The sequence below is a fragment of the Pongo pygmaeus genome, chromosome 3, assembly GCF_028885625.2.
Source record: "Pongo pygmaeus isolate AG05252 chromosome 3, NHGRI_mPonPyg2-v2.0_pri, whole genome shotgun sequence".
NCBI lineage: Eukaryota > Metazoa > Chordata > Mammalia > Primates > Hominidae > Pongo > Pongo pygmaeus.
This window is the reverse complement of record NC_072376.2, coordinates 6,163,826-6,179,551: the sequence shown is the minus strand read 5'-3', so window position 1 is coordinate 6,179,551 and position 15,726 is coordinate 6,163,826. Positions and strand designations below refer to the sequence as shown.

The window sequence follows — 15,726 nt, the reverse complement described above, 5'->3', positions numbered from 1 at the left end:
TCGGCTCCAGAACCGAGAGGGAGCCCGTTGCCGGTGTTTTCGGCCCTCCAGTTTGTGGTGATTTGTTCCACAGCCCCTAAAAAACAAATACGACCAGTTGGGAATACTCAGTCATGAGCAACAAGAATCCCCACAGCGTCTCCACGTGGCTGCACGTAGCTGAGGGAGATCACGCCCAGGATTGGTGGAGGAAGAAAGCAGAGGGCTGAGAGCCTCCTCTTTGTATTCGGCAAGGCCAGGTTCGTAGCCCTCAGGGAAACATTTGACCAGAACTGTGGTGTGTGGGCCCCACTGTTTGCTAGAGAGCCTGAGAGATGAGTCATTGGTTTCTAGCCTGGAGAAAGACGCCTGCGAGATGAGACTGTCAGGGTCTCTGCTGCCCTCCCCAGGAGCTGTGTCCCTCGGGTGAGACGCCGCCCCTGCCCTCACAGCTACCCGGTGCATGACCCCTGTGTCCAGCCTGTCCCTGAGAAACTGATTTCCTCACCTCTCTCAGCCTCCTCCCTCATCAAATATTTGTCGGAGGCATTATCAAGGATCAAACCAGTTTGATCCAGTGCAGCGCAGGAAACGCGGGCAGGGTGGAGGGGCCTGGGCTTGCTGACCAACTTCCTCGCTCTCAGCCTCGGTTTCCCCTTCTGCAAAGTGTGGAGATCGCATCAAGTGATGAGTGAGGCCCCTCCTCCTCCTTCAGTTTCCTCCTCCTGCCCAGGCCTCCACCAGCTCCCAGTGTCCTCGGGCGGGTGCTGCAGGGACCCTGAACCGCACATGGCTGGGGGCTCCTCACCCTGCAGCCCCTCACTGCCTCACCGTGCACATCTGCCTCTCACACCAGCGGCCATGTGGGCCTCAAAAGGGCAAACCTGACGGTGCCTCTTGTGGCTGATAACTCTCCAGACCATTGACCTGGCACAACAGGATCACCTGGGAGGTGCTGGGCCAGCCCAGCCACTGAACGGGCAGCTCTGCCTGGATGCGGCCCAGCAAGAGCTAGTTCTTAAAATCACCTAGGAGCTCGGACGTGTGGCTGGCGCTGGGAGGCCCAGAAATACAGGATCAAGCCCCTGGGGGGCCTTCCCTGGTTGGTGCCCTCCTCCCCCTCCAGCCCATCTCCACCCTGGATCCCCGCTGCCCATCCCAACTTCTTGATTCCCCCCAGAGCACTGGTTCTTTGTGCCTTGTTCCTCGCTGTCCCACATCCCAAGGCACCGACTCCTCCAAGCCCGCCTCCCACTCCACTGCCACTTCACTCTCCCCATGCCGTTCCAGGGCATGAGTTCCTCCACCCCCCAGCGCAGGCCCCGCCCTCCTCCTGACCTCTCTGCTTCTCCCCTTCCCAGTCACCTCTTCCTTGCCACCTCCTCCACGCACATGGTACCCTCTGTGGCTGGTGACTCCCTGACACCAGGATCCCAGTCTCGCTCACCATGCATCCCCCAGCCCAGCGCAGGGACTGGAGAGCTCGGATCAATTTACAGCTCCCACCTGCTTGGGCCGGTACTGGATCTGGGGCTCGCATCTGCTGAGCACAGACGTCTGGAGAGGGCCCCATCTGGTCCAGATTCCAGAGGACAGAGGAGTCACTTCCAGAGCTGTTCCCATGACACTCAGGACAGGCTGGGCAGGCCAAGCCTCACCTGCCCCACTGCATAACTTGTGTTTTCCTGAAACCTCCTGATCCCCACCTGGGCCCGACTGACTGGGGATGTCTCCTGCCTGCGCATCTCCGTGGCGATAGAGCGGCCTTGCTGAAACAGGGCCATATCCTGGCCTTCCCGGGGGTTGACTGCTGGGCCCCTTCCTGTCAGCGGTTGCTCTTTACCCTGGTTAACATGTAGAAGCTTGTGGTCCAAGCTCTTCATCTGGCCTCTTTTTTTTTTGAGACAGAGTCTCGCTGTTGCCCAGGATGGAGTGCAGTGGTGCAATCTCAGCTCACTGCAACCTCCACCTCCCAGGCTCAAACAGTTCTCCTGCCTCAGCCTCCCGAGTAGCTGGGATTACAGGCGCGCGCCACCATGCCTGGCAAATTTTTGTACTTTTAGTAGAGACAGGGTTTCGCATGTTGGCCAGGCTGGTCTCGAACTCCTGACCTCAAGTGATCCACCTGCCTTGGCCTCCCAAAGTGCTGGGATTACAGGCGTGAGCCACTCCCAGCTGCCTCAAGGGCAACTCCCCCGCATGGCAATAATCATGACCCCTACAGCAACATTCCTGAATAAAGTCAGAATAATTTTCTCTTTAACTGGTCCTCTGACTCAGAGGTCTGAGTTGAACCCTTTCTTGGAAAATGCCACCTCCCTCCTGAGAAGAGTCTCCAAGGGGGCTTGTCCTCAGAGTTACCCAGGTGAGCTACTCCAGCAGGGGCAGCCCTGGTGTTTTGGTGACACTCCAGTGGCCTGAACGGGTGGGGGAGTGCAGTAGTTTCCACCCGATGGATGTCCTGATCCTTCCTCCCACAGCGGTGAAAGATTAAAGTGAACGGTCAGACGCGGTGGAGCACCCCTATAATCCCAGCTACTGGAGAGGCTGAGGTGGGAGGATCACTTAAGCCCAGGAGTTGGAGGCTACGGTGAGCCGTGATTGAGCCACTGCACTGCAGCCTGGGTGAGAAAGCAAGACACTGTCTCTAAAAATAAATAAACGCGGCCGGGCATAGTGGCTCATGCCTGTAATCCCAGCACTTTGGGAGGCTGAGGTGGGCAGATCACTTGAGGTTAGGAGTTCAAGACCAGCCTGGCAAACATGGTGAAACCCCATCTTTACTAAAAATACAAAAATTAGCTGGGCAAGGTGGTGCCTGCCTGTAATCCCAGCTACTCAGGAGGCTGAAGCAGGAGAATCACTTGAACCAGCAGCCAGGGGTTGCGGTGAGCCAAGATCGCGCCACTGCACTCCAGCCTGGGTGATAGAGCAAGACTCCGTCTCAAAAAATAAATAAAAATAAATAAATACATAAAAATTTTAAAACAAAGTGATGACCAGACTGGCCAACATGGTGAAACCCTGTCTCTACTAAAAATACAAAAAAATTAGCCTGGTGCGGTGGTACACGCCTATAGTCCCAGCTACTCGGGAGGCTGAGGCTGGAGAATCGCTTGAACCTGGGAAGTGGAAGTTGCATTGAGCCGAGATCACGCCACTGCACTCCAGCCTGGGCAACAGAGTGAGACTCCGTCTCAAAAAAAAAAAAAAATATATATATATATATATATATAATGCAGCGAATGCCCTTCCTGAGGAGCACTGCCTCTGGGGTAGGGAGCCTCCTTCTCTCTCCTACTCCTCTGGCTGAGGTGGTAGGATGGTGACCTGTGCTGTGCGACCTTATCCCAAGAGGGAACTGCCCAGCTCAGGAGTGAGCAGAATGGACCTCTCCCTGCTCCCCAAGGGGTCACCAATGGGGCCACTCTGAGCCTCCACTGCAGGACACCTGGGCAGAGGCAGTGTGTTCTGAGAAAGCCGGCTCTTGTGAGACCTGCTGCTCCTATCGTGCACCAAGGTTTTTCTGTGCTGAGCCACAGCCCCATGGGGACAGTCTCGGCCCATGTGCTGGTGGAGGCTGTGTTGGGAGAGGTTAGGGAACTTGCTGGAGGCTGACATTCTGGAAGATCTCTACCGAGAGAGAGGCCTTTGAGTGTGGGCCTACTTTGACTGGGGCAGGATGTGAACACAGGCCCCTACCTCCATGCTCCTTACCTCCATGCTCTCCAGGACTTGCTCAGCCTCCCACGCACAGACCCTCTGAGTACCTCCGCTATAGAGACAGGGAGGGGTGCGACTGTGCCTGAGACCAGAGTCCCTGGCTCTGACCAGAGTCCCAGGAGCCTTCGTGCTGTCTAAGCCCTGTGGGTGCTTTGGGTTTGGTAAGTGCTGGGGCTCAAAAAACAACACCCCAAACATGGAAGCCTCAAAAGCAAAAGTTTTCTGTCCTGCTCCCACCCTCCCGTCTCTAGCTCCTCCTTCTCCTCTGAGAGGCCTCCCCAAACCCAGCCATAAAACCCAGAAATATGACTCCAGTTCTCCACTCCCTCCCCTTTCTGTGTAGAAGCCAGCCTAAAGAAACCCTCTGGCCTGCTTTGTTTGACTGTAGGTCATAAGCGCTCCATTCCAGAGAGGGTCCTGCCCCACACCTAGAAGGAAGGAGAGCTGCTCAGAGAGGCCCCAGGGAATCTGACTCGACAGGCCCTACCAGGTTCTCCTCTTGGTCTATGAGCGTCCAGCCGGGTTCTCCTCTTGGTCTATGAGCATCCGGCCTTACTTTTGTATCCAATCATATTTCCATACTTTGCTGAACTGTGTTTATGTTTATAAACATGGACAGTTTCCCCCAGATCCTTGGGTCTTCATCTTGAAGGCTGCCGTGCCACATAAGCTATGATCAAATACATCTGTTAGGCTCTTCTCCTATTCATCTGCCTTTTGCCCGTTGATTTTCAGCAAACTCCCAGAGGATGAAGGGGAGTTTTCTGTTCGGCCCCACAGGGGAGGAGCGAGCAAGATTGAGGTGGAAGCTGGGCCTCTGAAGGACACAGGGTGTTCTAAGAAAGGGGCGACGGGGCAGATCTGTGTTCACACACACGCCCATGTGAATTCACTCTCAGACGTCTCCTCGTGTCAGCACGCAGCACGCTGCATGCCAGCACGCTCTGATATTGACACAAAGGGCCACGGAGTCACCACGCACTCCACACACACTCACCCTGTGCCCACTTACCCAGGGAGGGCCAGGAATGAGGACGCCACTGTGGCTCAGTGATGGTGCCAAGACACAGGTGAACACTGTAAAATGTGGATGCCTGGAGGCAGCCCACACCCTGGGCCTTGGCTGGGAGAAAGGTTCCAGAAAGGTCATCACAACGATGCATTTCATCAGAACTGAGCACATGAATAGGGAGGGGCAGGACTTCCTGAATGTCTCAACCCCACTGTCCCACCCTCTGTGTCAATATGAGGCTGCTTTATAAAGCACCAAGAGGCTGCCAGTGGGACATTTTCTCGGCCCTGCCAGCCCCCAGGAGGAAGGTGGGTCTGAATCCAGCACCATGACGGAACTGGAGACAGCCATGGGCATGATCATAGACGTCTTTTCCCGATATTCAGGCAGCGAGGGCAGCACGCAGACCCTGACCAAGGGAGAGCTCAAGGTGCTGATGGAGAAGGAGCTACCAGGCTTCCTGCAGGTGAGCCAGGCCGGCAGTGCTGGACTCAGCGGGGTCTGGGGAAGGAGGGGAAGGTGTGGCAGGCAGAGGGCCGAGAGCTGCGGTCAAGGGGCTCAGAGGCAAGAGGGACAGATCCTGAAATGCCCTAGAAGCCCAGCCAAGGAACGGACCCACCCTGGCATCAAAGCAGGGGACGCCGGAGCATCTGAGCAGGGAGAGGGTGTGGTCAGCTTGATCCTTGAAACATGGAGTTGACCCCAGTGTATTTGTGACAGGCCTGGTGGGAGAGTGGGACTCAAACCTGTGCAGTGGGGGCAGGGGCAGAATGCAACCCAGGGCCGCCGTCTGCAAGTCTGCCAAGCCCTCCAGCCCTCGGGGCTGTCCTCCAAGGCTGCTGGCCATAAACGCCCCAGCTCCACTTCCCACTTGCCGGCCTTCCCTGCTCCCATTCCCAGGCCCCTTGTTGCCTGGTATTAGTGGGTCCGGCAGGAAGGACAGGAGGAGGCTCCATCCTGGCACCTGTCTGCGCAGAGCTGCGGACCTCCCTTGGGCTCCCTGCCAGGGAGTAGCCACTGGCCTGAGCCTCACAGAAGGCCCCTTGGGGTGGCCAGGACCAGCTTCCTTCCGCCCCGGGCAGCCTCTGGCTGGGCTGGACAGAAGCCGTCCCCTCTCCGTTTCCCCTTCCCTTTGACCCCTGTCCTCTCCTTCTTTCTCACTCCTCCACTTTCTTTCTTCCTTCCCCTCCCCTTTGGGCCCCACCAGACTCTGCCTACCTGCCGTCTAAGGGGCTAACCTACATGGATGCTGATAATCGAAATGAAAGCCTGACATTTTCAGCCCTAGAATCACTTCAAAGACATGAAACACTTCAGAACATTGCTTCTATTTTCTTTTTTTCTTTTCTTTTCTTTCTTTTCTTTTTTTTTTTTTTTTTTTGGAGACAAGGTGTCACACTCTGTCACCCAGGCTGGAGTGCAGTGGCAGGATCACGGCTCACTGCAGCCTCAACCTCTCTGGGCTCAGGTGATCCTCCCACCTCAGCCTCCCGAGTAGCTGGGACTACAGGTGCATGTCACCACACCTGGTTAATTTTTGTATATTTTTTAGAAACAAAGTCTCACCGTGTTGCCCAGGCTGGTCTCAAACTCCTGTGCTCAGGCAATGCATCAGCCTCGACATCTCAAAGTGCTGTGATTACAGGCGTGAGCCCCGACACCTGGCCTAGTTCTATTTTCTAAATGTGAATTCTGTAAAGATATCTTTTAAAAATAAAGTTCTGTTTTTGGTAGAAAATGTAAAAATAGATAAATATGGAGGGAAGAAATCTCCCCTGGAATACAGACACTTCCCATCCCTTCCAGCCTTTTCCCCATATGAACATTGCTGTGAGTGAGATTTAAATGCAATGTAATTTCTTTTTGAGCTTAACATTACAGCATAAATTCTCAAACTCTGATGTTCATTAAACACCCCAGCCCCATCCTGGGAACTTGGCTTGGGGCTCGGGGTGTTCTGATAATGATCAAAGTATGAGAATTGAACCCATGAGGACTTTGATCCCAGACACTGGGGTGTGGGGAGGGGCAGGCACAGGTGTCCTGGGAGCACACTTTGAGAAGCAATGGCAAAGCTGGGGGTCCAGCTAATGCGTTACATTAGAATCACCTCGGGGAGGTCCCAGGTGCCCTTCTCAGCCCTCCCTCCGGATGCTGCTGAAGCCCAGCAAAGCCAGAGTCAGAGAACAATGTCCGCCTGAGGGCAGGGCTGGGCTGGCCTTGTGGACCTATTTGCTCCATGCCCAACCCAGCACCCCACACAGTCGGAGCTTTGTAAATACGAGGTGACTGTCTGGCTATAAACTTTGTAAACATCACTTGAAATGGCCGCAAGGTATTGTGACGTGGCCAAACCACTATTTGTTTGCTATTGAATTTGTACTTCCCTGCCTTACTTTTGCTATTCTAAACCATGCTGTCACTAAGGTCTTCATGCACACAGTTGTGTCTTGGTTAGACGATCTGTTTCTACCAATTTTAATTGTGTTTTTTTCCACCTGGACACACGGCTCTCTGGCCCAGGGCTGGGTCATCAGCACACCCTGCTGCTGCTGTTCAGATCTTCATCCTGGTCCCGCTTGGTCCCATAGTGAGAACGCTTTGCTATCACATGGGCAGGCTCTGAGAGCCCTGCCAGCCTGGCCTTCTCAAAGAAGACCTGAGAGCTTGGGACCCCAAGCCAGGGTACCCAAGCAGAGAGGAAGAACAGGGCTCAGGGCGCTCCGTGCTTGCTCCACACCTGGGGCTCAACCCTGGCTTTCCCCGGCTCCCTGTGTGACCTCAGGGCAGGTCCGTTGGGCCCTCTGGGCCTTATCATCTTCATCTGTAACAGGGCGATGCCTCTGCCATGTCTGGTGCTGTTGAGGAGTTCCTGTTTGTGTAAGCAGCTAGTTCAGTGCCAGCACAAGATGGGATGCCCATGAAGTTAGCAGTGCACAAAAAATAGAGCAAAGACTAGACGCATTTCCTGAGAACAACCATCACTGTAAAGCACTTTACAAATCCAAAGACAACCCCCTGCAAAAACTCAAAATGAAACTTGCTCTCGCAGAGCACAATTCCAATTCGCTCTAAAAACATTACAAGTGAGTTCGTGTCATGCCAGATAGCTGAAGGCAGCTCACAAGTTCTTAAGGCCCGGAATGCCATGTGTCTGCTATGCACAGCTGGCCCTGGCCCTGAGCCTGAATGACAGCAAAGGTGACGCAGATGTGGGTGCCTGCTCCTGCCCGGCAGTGGTGCTTGGTGGAGGCTGAGGCCCTGCACAGGCACCCTCACTGCTGACCTTGGGCCTCTCTCTCCTCTAGAGTGGAAAGGACAAGGATGCCGTGGATAAATTGCTCAAGGACCTGGACGCCAATGGAGATGCCCAGGTGGATTTCAGCGAGTTCATCGTGTTCGTGGCTGCAATCACGTCCGCCTGTCACAAGTACTTTGAGAAGGCAGGACTCAAATGATGCCCTGGAGATGTAGATTCCTGGCAGAGCCATGCTCCCAGGCTTCCCAAAAGCGTTTGTTGGCAATTATTCTCCTAGGCTGAGCCTGTTCATGTACCTCTGATTAATAAATGCTCATGAAATGATCCTGGTCTCAGAGAAACTGCTTATTTCCTTAAAACCTCAGTGTCCTCTCCCCACAAAACATAATTCACTAATTAAATTTGTCATTTCATTACTCATTGCCTGCCTGCAGTGGTGAGACAGATGAAGGAGACAGGGCAGTCGACAAGAATCCATTTGTTGGCCATCTTCTGAGTGCCCACTGAGACACAGTCCCACCTTTGGCCATGTGAATGCCACCATGTCCTGGACCCGAGGGAGGCTCGGGTACACACATCCATATATTCATCTACTTAGTAATTCATTTAGTCAGTCACGTAGCCACTCATTGAAGCTGGGCCCCTCCATCTCTCCAAACAGCATGTTTTTTTCAAGTAACATACTTTTATTATTTGTTTATTTATTTTTGAGACGGAGCCTCACTCTTGTCACCCAGGCTGGAATGCAATGGCGCCATCTCAGCTCACTGCAACCTCCGCCTCTTGGGTTCAAGCAATTCTTCTGCCCCAGCCTCCCGAGTACCTGGAATTGCAGGCGCCCGCAAAACCACACCTGGCTACTTTTTGTATTTTTAGTAGAGACGAGGTTTCACCATGTTGGCCAGGCTGGTCTCGAACTCCTGATTTCAGGTGATCTGCCCACCTCAACCTCTCAAAGTGCTGGGATTACAGGTGTGAGCCACTGTGCTTGGCAAAGTAACATACTTTTTTTTTTTTTTTTTTTTTTTTTGAGACGGAGTCTTGCTGTGTTGCCCAGGCTGGAGTGCAGTGGTGCAATCTCGGCTCACTGCAAGCTCCACCTCCCGGGTTCATGCCATTCTCCTGCCTCAGCCTCCTGAGTAGCGGGGACTACAGGCGCCCGCCACCAAGCCTGGCTAATTTTTTGTATTTTTTAGTAGAGATGGGGTTTCACCGTGTTAGCCAGGATGGTCTCGAGGCTCACTGCAATCTTAAACTCCTGGGCTGAAGCAATCTTCCTGCCTCAGCCTCCCAAGTAGCTGGGACCACAAGTACACACCACCATGGCTGGCTAATTTTTTGTAGAGATGGGGTTTTGCTATATTGCCCAGGTTGGTCTCGAACTCCTGGGTTCAAATGATCCTCCCACCTCAGCCTCCCAAAGTTTAGATGTTACAGGCGTGAGCCACACGCTCAGCCTGTTTTTTTCTTGATGTTTAACAAATTAGCTACCGTCCTGTAAATGACAAACCACCCAGCTTATCAGTTTTGGGAGGAGGCAGAGCCCTCACTCCCCAGCCTCTGTCATAGCTGGGATGCAGGCACCTGACCTGGGCTCTCCCAGACTCTATTCTCACCCCAGACTTGGAATCGGACAATTGACACAAACAGGCAGAGACCTGAAAAACCTCTTACGGGTTTTGCAGCAGTGCCATATGAGAGGTTTCTGGCTACGTAGCTACGAACCTCGTCCTCCAGGACTCTTAAAGGAGACAAGTCTTTTGTAAATCAATCACCTAGGCTGGATTTCTGTGCTTTGTGACTAAGAACCCAGACTACTGGAGCAGGAAAACAACAGCGTGCCACTTTCTCCGGGTGTCCTTCCTGGGTTATCTCTGATGGGTCTTGGTAATTCCTGACCTCTCCTTATGGAGACAACAGGGCCCATCCCTCCTCAATCTTTCTTTCATCTCTCCTCAATCTTTCTTTCATTTCATCCTAGCTTCTCGCCCTGCACCAAATGGAAGATTACATCTGGTTTGGAATTCAATTCCCTGCCCCAGGAGACCAGCCTCCCATGGTGCTCCATCATTGATTTCTCTTCAGGGTCTTCTGAGCAGGCTGCAGATGCCTCGTTCCCGGAGGTAAAGTATACAGTCACTTCTCTGCAGTTTATACCAGTTCTGCATGAAGCAAAAGCCAGGTCCAAACAGTAGGGTTTTGTTGTTGTTGTTGTTTTGTTGTTTTTGTTTTGTTTTTTGAGACAGGGTCTCACTCTGTTGCCCAGGCTCGAGTGCAGTGGTGCGATCACAGCTCACTACAGTCTTGATCTCCTGGGCTCAAGTGATCCTCCCACCTCAGCCTCCTGAGTAGCTGGGACTACAGGCATGCACCACCACACCTGGCTAATTGTTTTTATTTTTTTGCGGAGACAGGGATCTCACTATGTTGCCCAGGCTGATCTGGTACTCCTGAGCTCAAGCAATCTTCTCACCTCAGCTTCCCCAAATGCTGGCATTACAGGTGTGAATCAATGCACCCAGCCCCTAAACAATATTTTTTAATGGCTGCAAGGAATTTATTGGAATGAGGGTACCATCGTTTGCTCATTGTTAAAGATACTGTTCTTCCTATTTTTGTGAAATGTATGTTCCTATTTTTGTTTTTAGAAAGTATGCTACAATTAACATTTTCATGTATAAATCTTTGTCTTTTGGGGTTTTTTTTGTAAGATGGGGTCTTACTATGTTGCCCAGGCTGGTCTCAAACTCCTGGCCTCAATAAAATAAAATAAAAACACTCTTGCCTTTGCCTCAAAAGTGTTGGGATCACAGGCGTGAGCCACTGTGCCTGGCCAAAGCTTTGTCTTATGCTCAGATAATTTCTCAAAATCAAACTCCATTTTTTATCTAGGATTACTGGATCAAAGGATAATTTTTTATTGTGGCATCAACATAAAATGTACCATCGTAACCATTTCCAAGTGTACAGTTCAGCAGTGTTAGGTATACTCCCATTGTGGTGCAGTCAGTCTCCAGAACTCTTTCCATCTTGTAAAACCACAACTCTATCCCCACTAAACATTCACTCTCCATCTCCTCCTCTGGCCGCTGGCCCTGACGATTCCACTTTCTGTTTCTATGAATTTGACTCTAGGAACGTCATATGACTGCAATCACACAGGATTTGTCCTTTTGGGACAGGCTTATTTCACTCTGCATCATGTCCTTGACGTTCATCCGTGTTGTAACATGTGTCAGAATTTCTTCCTTTATAAGGCTGAATAGTCCACTATGTGTATACACCAAACTTGCTAATTGCTAATTCATCTTGCTAATTCATCTGCTGATGGACAGTTGGGTTGCTGCCAGAATTTTTATTTATTATTATTATTATTATTTTGGGAGAGAGTCTCGCTTCTTCACCCAGGCTGCAGTGCAATGGCGTGATCTCGGCTCACTGCAACCTCTGCCTCCCGGGTTCAAGTGATTCTCCTGCCTCAGCCTCCCGAGTAGCTGGGATTACAGGCTCCCGCCACCACACCCGGCTAATTTTAGTATTTTTAGTAGAGACGGGGTTTCACCATATTGGCCAGGCTTGTCTCAAAACTCCTGACCTCAGCTGATTCGCCAGCCTCGGCCTCCCAAAGTGCTGGGATTACCGGCGTGAGCCACCGCGCCCGACCTATAATTCTTTTTTAAACAAAATATTTAACCAAGTGTTTCTCCACTGCCCCGCTTCGAAACCAATGGGCAGCCGTCTCCTTTGTGATGCTTTCCTGCAGGAGCGGCAGCCACCTGAGCCTCTCCTGGCTCTTGGGCTTTCGCCAGCGCCCCCTGCGGCTGCTTTGCAGAATTGCTCCTCTGGCTAAGCTCCCTCGGTTACGTAGCCAGAGCATTTCCACCCCTCCAGAATGTCAGATGTTGGGGTGCTGGGATTGCCATGGTCCTACCTAACTGCTCAACAAGCACAATTCCTTTTTTTTTTTTTTTTTTTTTTGAGACCGAATCTCACTTTGTAGCCCAAGCTGGTGTGCAGTGACGCAATCTCGGCTCACTGCCACCTCCACCTCCAGGTTCAAACGATTCTCCTGCCTCAGCCTCCAAAGCAGCTGGGACTACAGGTGCCTGCCACCACACCCCGCTGATTTTTTGTATTTTAGTAGAGACGGGTTTCACCATATTGCCCAGGGTGGTCTAGAACTCAGCTCCTGAGCTCAGGCTATCCGCCGGCCTCAGCCTCCCAAACCACTGGGATTACAGGTGTGGGCCACCGTGCCTGGCCAACAATTCTGAATTAAAATTTGAAACGTAAAGAAATAACAAACTTATGGAAAAGTTAGAAGTACAGTACAAATAACTATTTTTCTGAATGATTTAAGAATAAGCTGATGCACCACCCCTCAATGCTACATGTACCTCCTACACAGAAGATTCTCCTAATAACCACAATGCCACCATCAAAGTGAGAAAATTAACACTGACACATCACTACCATTGAATCTTAAGCCCTCATTGAAGTTTGCCAATTGTTCTAATAGTGTCTTTTTTTTTTTTTTTTTTTGAGACGGAGTCTCACTTGTTGCCAAACTGGAGTGCATTGGTGTGATCTCAGCTCACTGCAACCTCCGCCTCCCAGGTTCAAGCGATTCTCCTGCCTCAGCCTCCTGAGTAGCTGGGACTACAGGTGCACGCCACCACGCCCAGATAATTTTTTGTATTTTTAGTAGAGATGGGGTTTTGCCATGTTGGCCAGGATGGTCTCGATCTCTTGACTTCATGATCCACCCACCTCAGCCTCCCAAAGTGCTGGGATTACAGGCGTGAGCCACCACACCTAGCCATAATGTCTTTTATAAAACAAAAAGGTCACTTTTATAAGAAAAAAGGATCATTTCTGCATTTAGTTGACAAATCTCCTTGGTCTCCTTTAATCAGGTACAGTTCCTCAGTTTTTCCCAGACTTTCATGACCTTCACAGTTTTGAAGATCACAGGCTTTCCCCATAAGAATTTCCTTCAGTTGAAATTTGTCTGATGTTTCCTCGTGATTCAGCCCAGCTTATGTATCTTTGGCAAGAATATCTTGGAAGTGATGCAGTGTTCTACCCATTGCATCATATCAGATGGCACAAAATTTCAAGTTGTCCCATTGCTGATCATGCTTACTTTGTTCACTTAAGATCGTGCTTGAAGAAATAGCCGTATTGTCCCAGAACTGGGACAAGGAAAGTACAAGATGTATCTAGAACATCTCTCTGGCTGTGACACAAAGCAAGGGTGTGTTCAAGGAATAACTGGGATATGTCAAAAAGAGACACCAGCCAGCTTGAATGGGCTCCCACTGGTCAAATCAAAGGCTTCTCCACTATAGAGTTATTTTTTTCACTTTTTAAGAATACTTTTTTTTTTTGGGAAACGTAGTCTGTCTCTCAGGCTGGAGTGCAATGGCATGATCTCAGCTCACTGCAACTTCCACCTCCCAAGTTCAAGCGATTCTCCTGCCTCAGCCTCCTGAGTAGCTAGGATTACAGGCATCCACCACGCCTGGCTAATTTTTGTATTTTTAGTAGAGACGGGCTTTCACTATGTTGGCCATGCTGGTCTCCAACTCCTGACCTCAAGTGATCTGTCTGCCTCAGCCTCCCAAAGTGCTAGGATTACAGGCATGAGCCACCATGCCTGGCCACTTTTTAATAAGTATTTTTAGAGAGGAATTTTGAAACTATGTATATATTCTGTTCCTCATCAAGCATTTAATTTATTCATGTATTCCTATTTGTGAACTCCTGGTTTCCAATATTATTCAGTGGCTTGTAACCTGTTACTAGCATTATTTGTTCTGATGCTCAAATTGTCTCTGATCTGATCAATGGGAGCCCATTTCAGCTGGCTTCTATTGCCCTCTGACATGTTCCTGACATTCTCTGAACACATCCTTGCCTTCTGTCATCACAAGATGTTCTGGACACATTTTGTACTTTGCTTGCCCTAGCTCTGGAACTGGCCATTTCTCCAAGCAGCCCTAGTTTCTTGTAGTGGAAAATGCTATTTAGAAGCCAAGATCTGGGAGCTAGGTGTGCTCATTGTTATTGAAGTGTCACTGCTCCCAGCCTCTCTTAATGGAAATAAGTAGGGAATATTTGTAAGTATAATACATAACTTTAGATGGCTACACATACCTATAGTTCTATATCTTATAGATATCTAAAGTGTGTATGTGTGTCTGTGTGTTTGTAACCACAAGTTCACACAGAGACTTCCATTTTCAACACAATACCACAGGGTCTATTATAGGTTTCTTTTTACATTTCTCTCCCTCTGCTGGTACCTGGTCTCCTGCAGAAACCTTTTCCCTGCTCAGGTTCTGAACCCCATACCAGTCTGTCCCCTGCACAGACACCCTCCTTGCCTCTCAGGCTGAGTCAGGTGAAGGACTGGACTCTGTGGATGCCCATCTCTCCCTGCTCAAACTGCACCAGCTGTCCCCATGCGTGCATGCTCTCTTCATCCCACTGGGCTCACGCCCCACAACACCCCCTCGGGAACTCCCTCCTCACCCTGCCTGGGCTCTGACTTCCCAGGCTAGATTTCCCTTTCCCCAAACCCACCCCCACATGGATGTCCTGCTCACACTGCTCAAATCTGGTCTGTCCACACTGGAGACCATCCACTGCCAAAAAAAAAAAAAAAAAAAGCAAAACCATACACACACAGATACCCTCTTCACCCTGCTCAGAGGAGTCTGACCCCCACACCAGGTTCTGAGCCCCTCTCCTTCCCACCACAGGGATGACTTCTCTACTGTTCCTGAGTTCTGAGCCCTGATCTGGGCACCATGGCTTCCCACTCCCCAACCAGGACACCTATATCATTATGTGTGTCTGTATCCTGTCAATCTTCATTATTCATTATTTTGTATTTGCAAATTCATTCACTTTCTAAAATCTATATGTAACCCCAAAATCAATACTCTTGGCACTTTGCTAGTCATTTGTAGACACATGCAGGGCAGCAAAAAATTTGAGTCATCTGACATGCACATTCCCAGTTGGTGACTCTGCCTTCTTGTTTCAGCTCTCATTCTGTAAACAAGTGTCCTTTTCACAGTCTACTCAGTGCCACATTTTTCTCATTCTGGTGCTTTTTGTTGGTTATTTTGCTGTTTAAAATGACCCTCAAGTCTCATGCTGAAGCACTGTCTAGTGTGCCTAAGCATAAGGCAGCTGTGATGTGCCTTACAGAGAAAATGTATTAGACAAGCTTTAGTGAGGCATGAGTTACAGTGCTGCAGGCTTTTAGTTCAAAATTAATGAATCAATAATATATGTTAATTACGATGTCATTAAACAGAAACACAAGGTTAAACATGGTTATGTATGGATCAGTTGATGAAAAATGCAGCCAGGGGCTAGTGGGAACCTAATCCTCTATTTTCCTTAGGGGCAGTGAAGTATTACAGTATTTGCTAATTCAGTGTTTTTGGTGACTTTATATAACTACTGCAAATAATGAGAACTGACTGTATACAAACATAGACACAGCACATTTTAAAGAAATTCCAATTGCCTAACAAATTGCAGCCCTGAACGCATCTCGGTATCCACATGCTCTGTGGCTTCACCCAGAAAGCTGAAACCCAGAAAGTGTTTTGGGGAGTTGCACATGGAGGCTGTGGAGCCTTGTTCAGAGACAGCCAGACCTTGGCTGAGGTAGGTATTAGAGGAAGTTTGCAAAGAGGTGGAAGACAACTCATGAGGCAGGAAAGCTGGAACA

The 15,726-nt window shown here is 50.3% G+C and overlaps 1 protein-coding gene across 1 annotated transcript; it reads left to right on the top strand.

Annotated features, from left to right (window-relative positions):
- Positions 1 to 4,482: 4,482 nt before the first annotated feature.
- S100P (S100 calcium binding protein P) lies at positions 4,483 to 8,297 on the top strand. The gene is made up of 2 exons (XM_054484744.2): positions 4,483 to 5,180; positions 8,023 to 8,297. Exons 1-2 carry the CDS (start codon positions 5,043 to 5,045, stop codon positions 8,170 to 8,172), a joined length of 288 nt encoding a protein of 95 aa, XP_054340719.1. The 5' UTR covers positions 4,483 to 5,042; the 3' UTR covers positions 8,173 to 8,297.
- The last annotated feature ends 7,429 nt before the right edge of the window (positions 8,298 to 15,726 follow it).

Bases quoted from the DNA above. Each gene is read 5' to 3' on its own strand.
- S100P (XM_054484744.2), top strand. From the start codon at position 5,043: ATGACGGAACTGGAGACAGCCATGGGCATGATCATAGACGTCTTTTCC. The intron at 5,181-8,022 runs GTGAGCCAGGCC...TCTCTCCTCTAG, and splicing joins AGCTACCAGGCTTCCTGCAG to AGTGGAAAGGACAAGGATGC.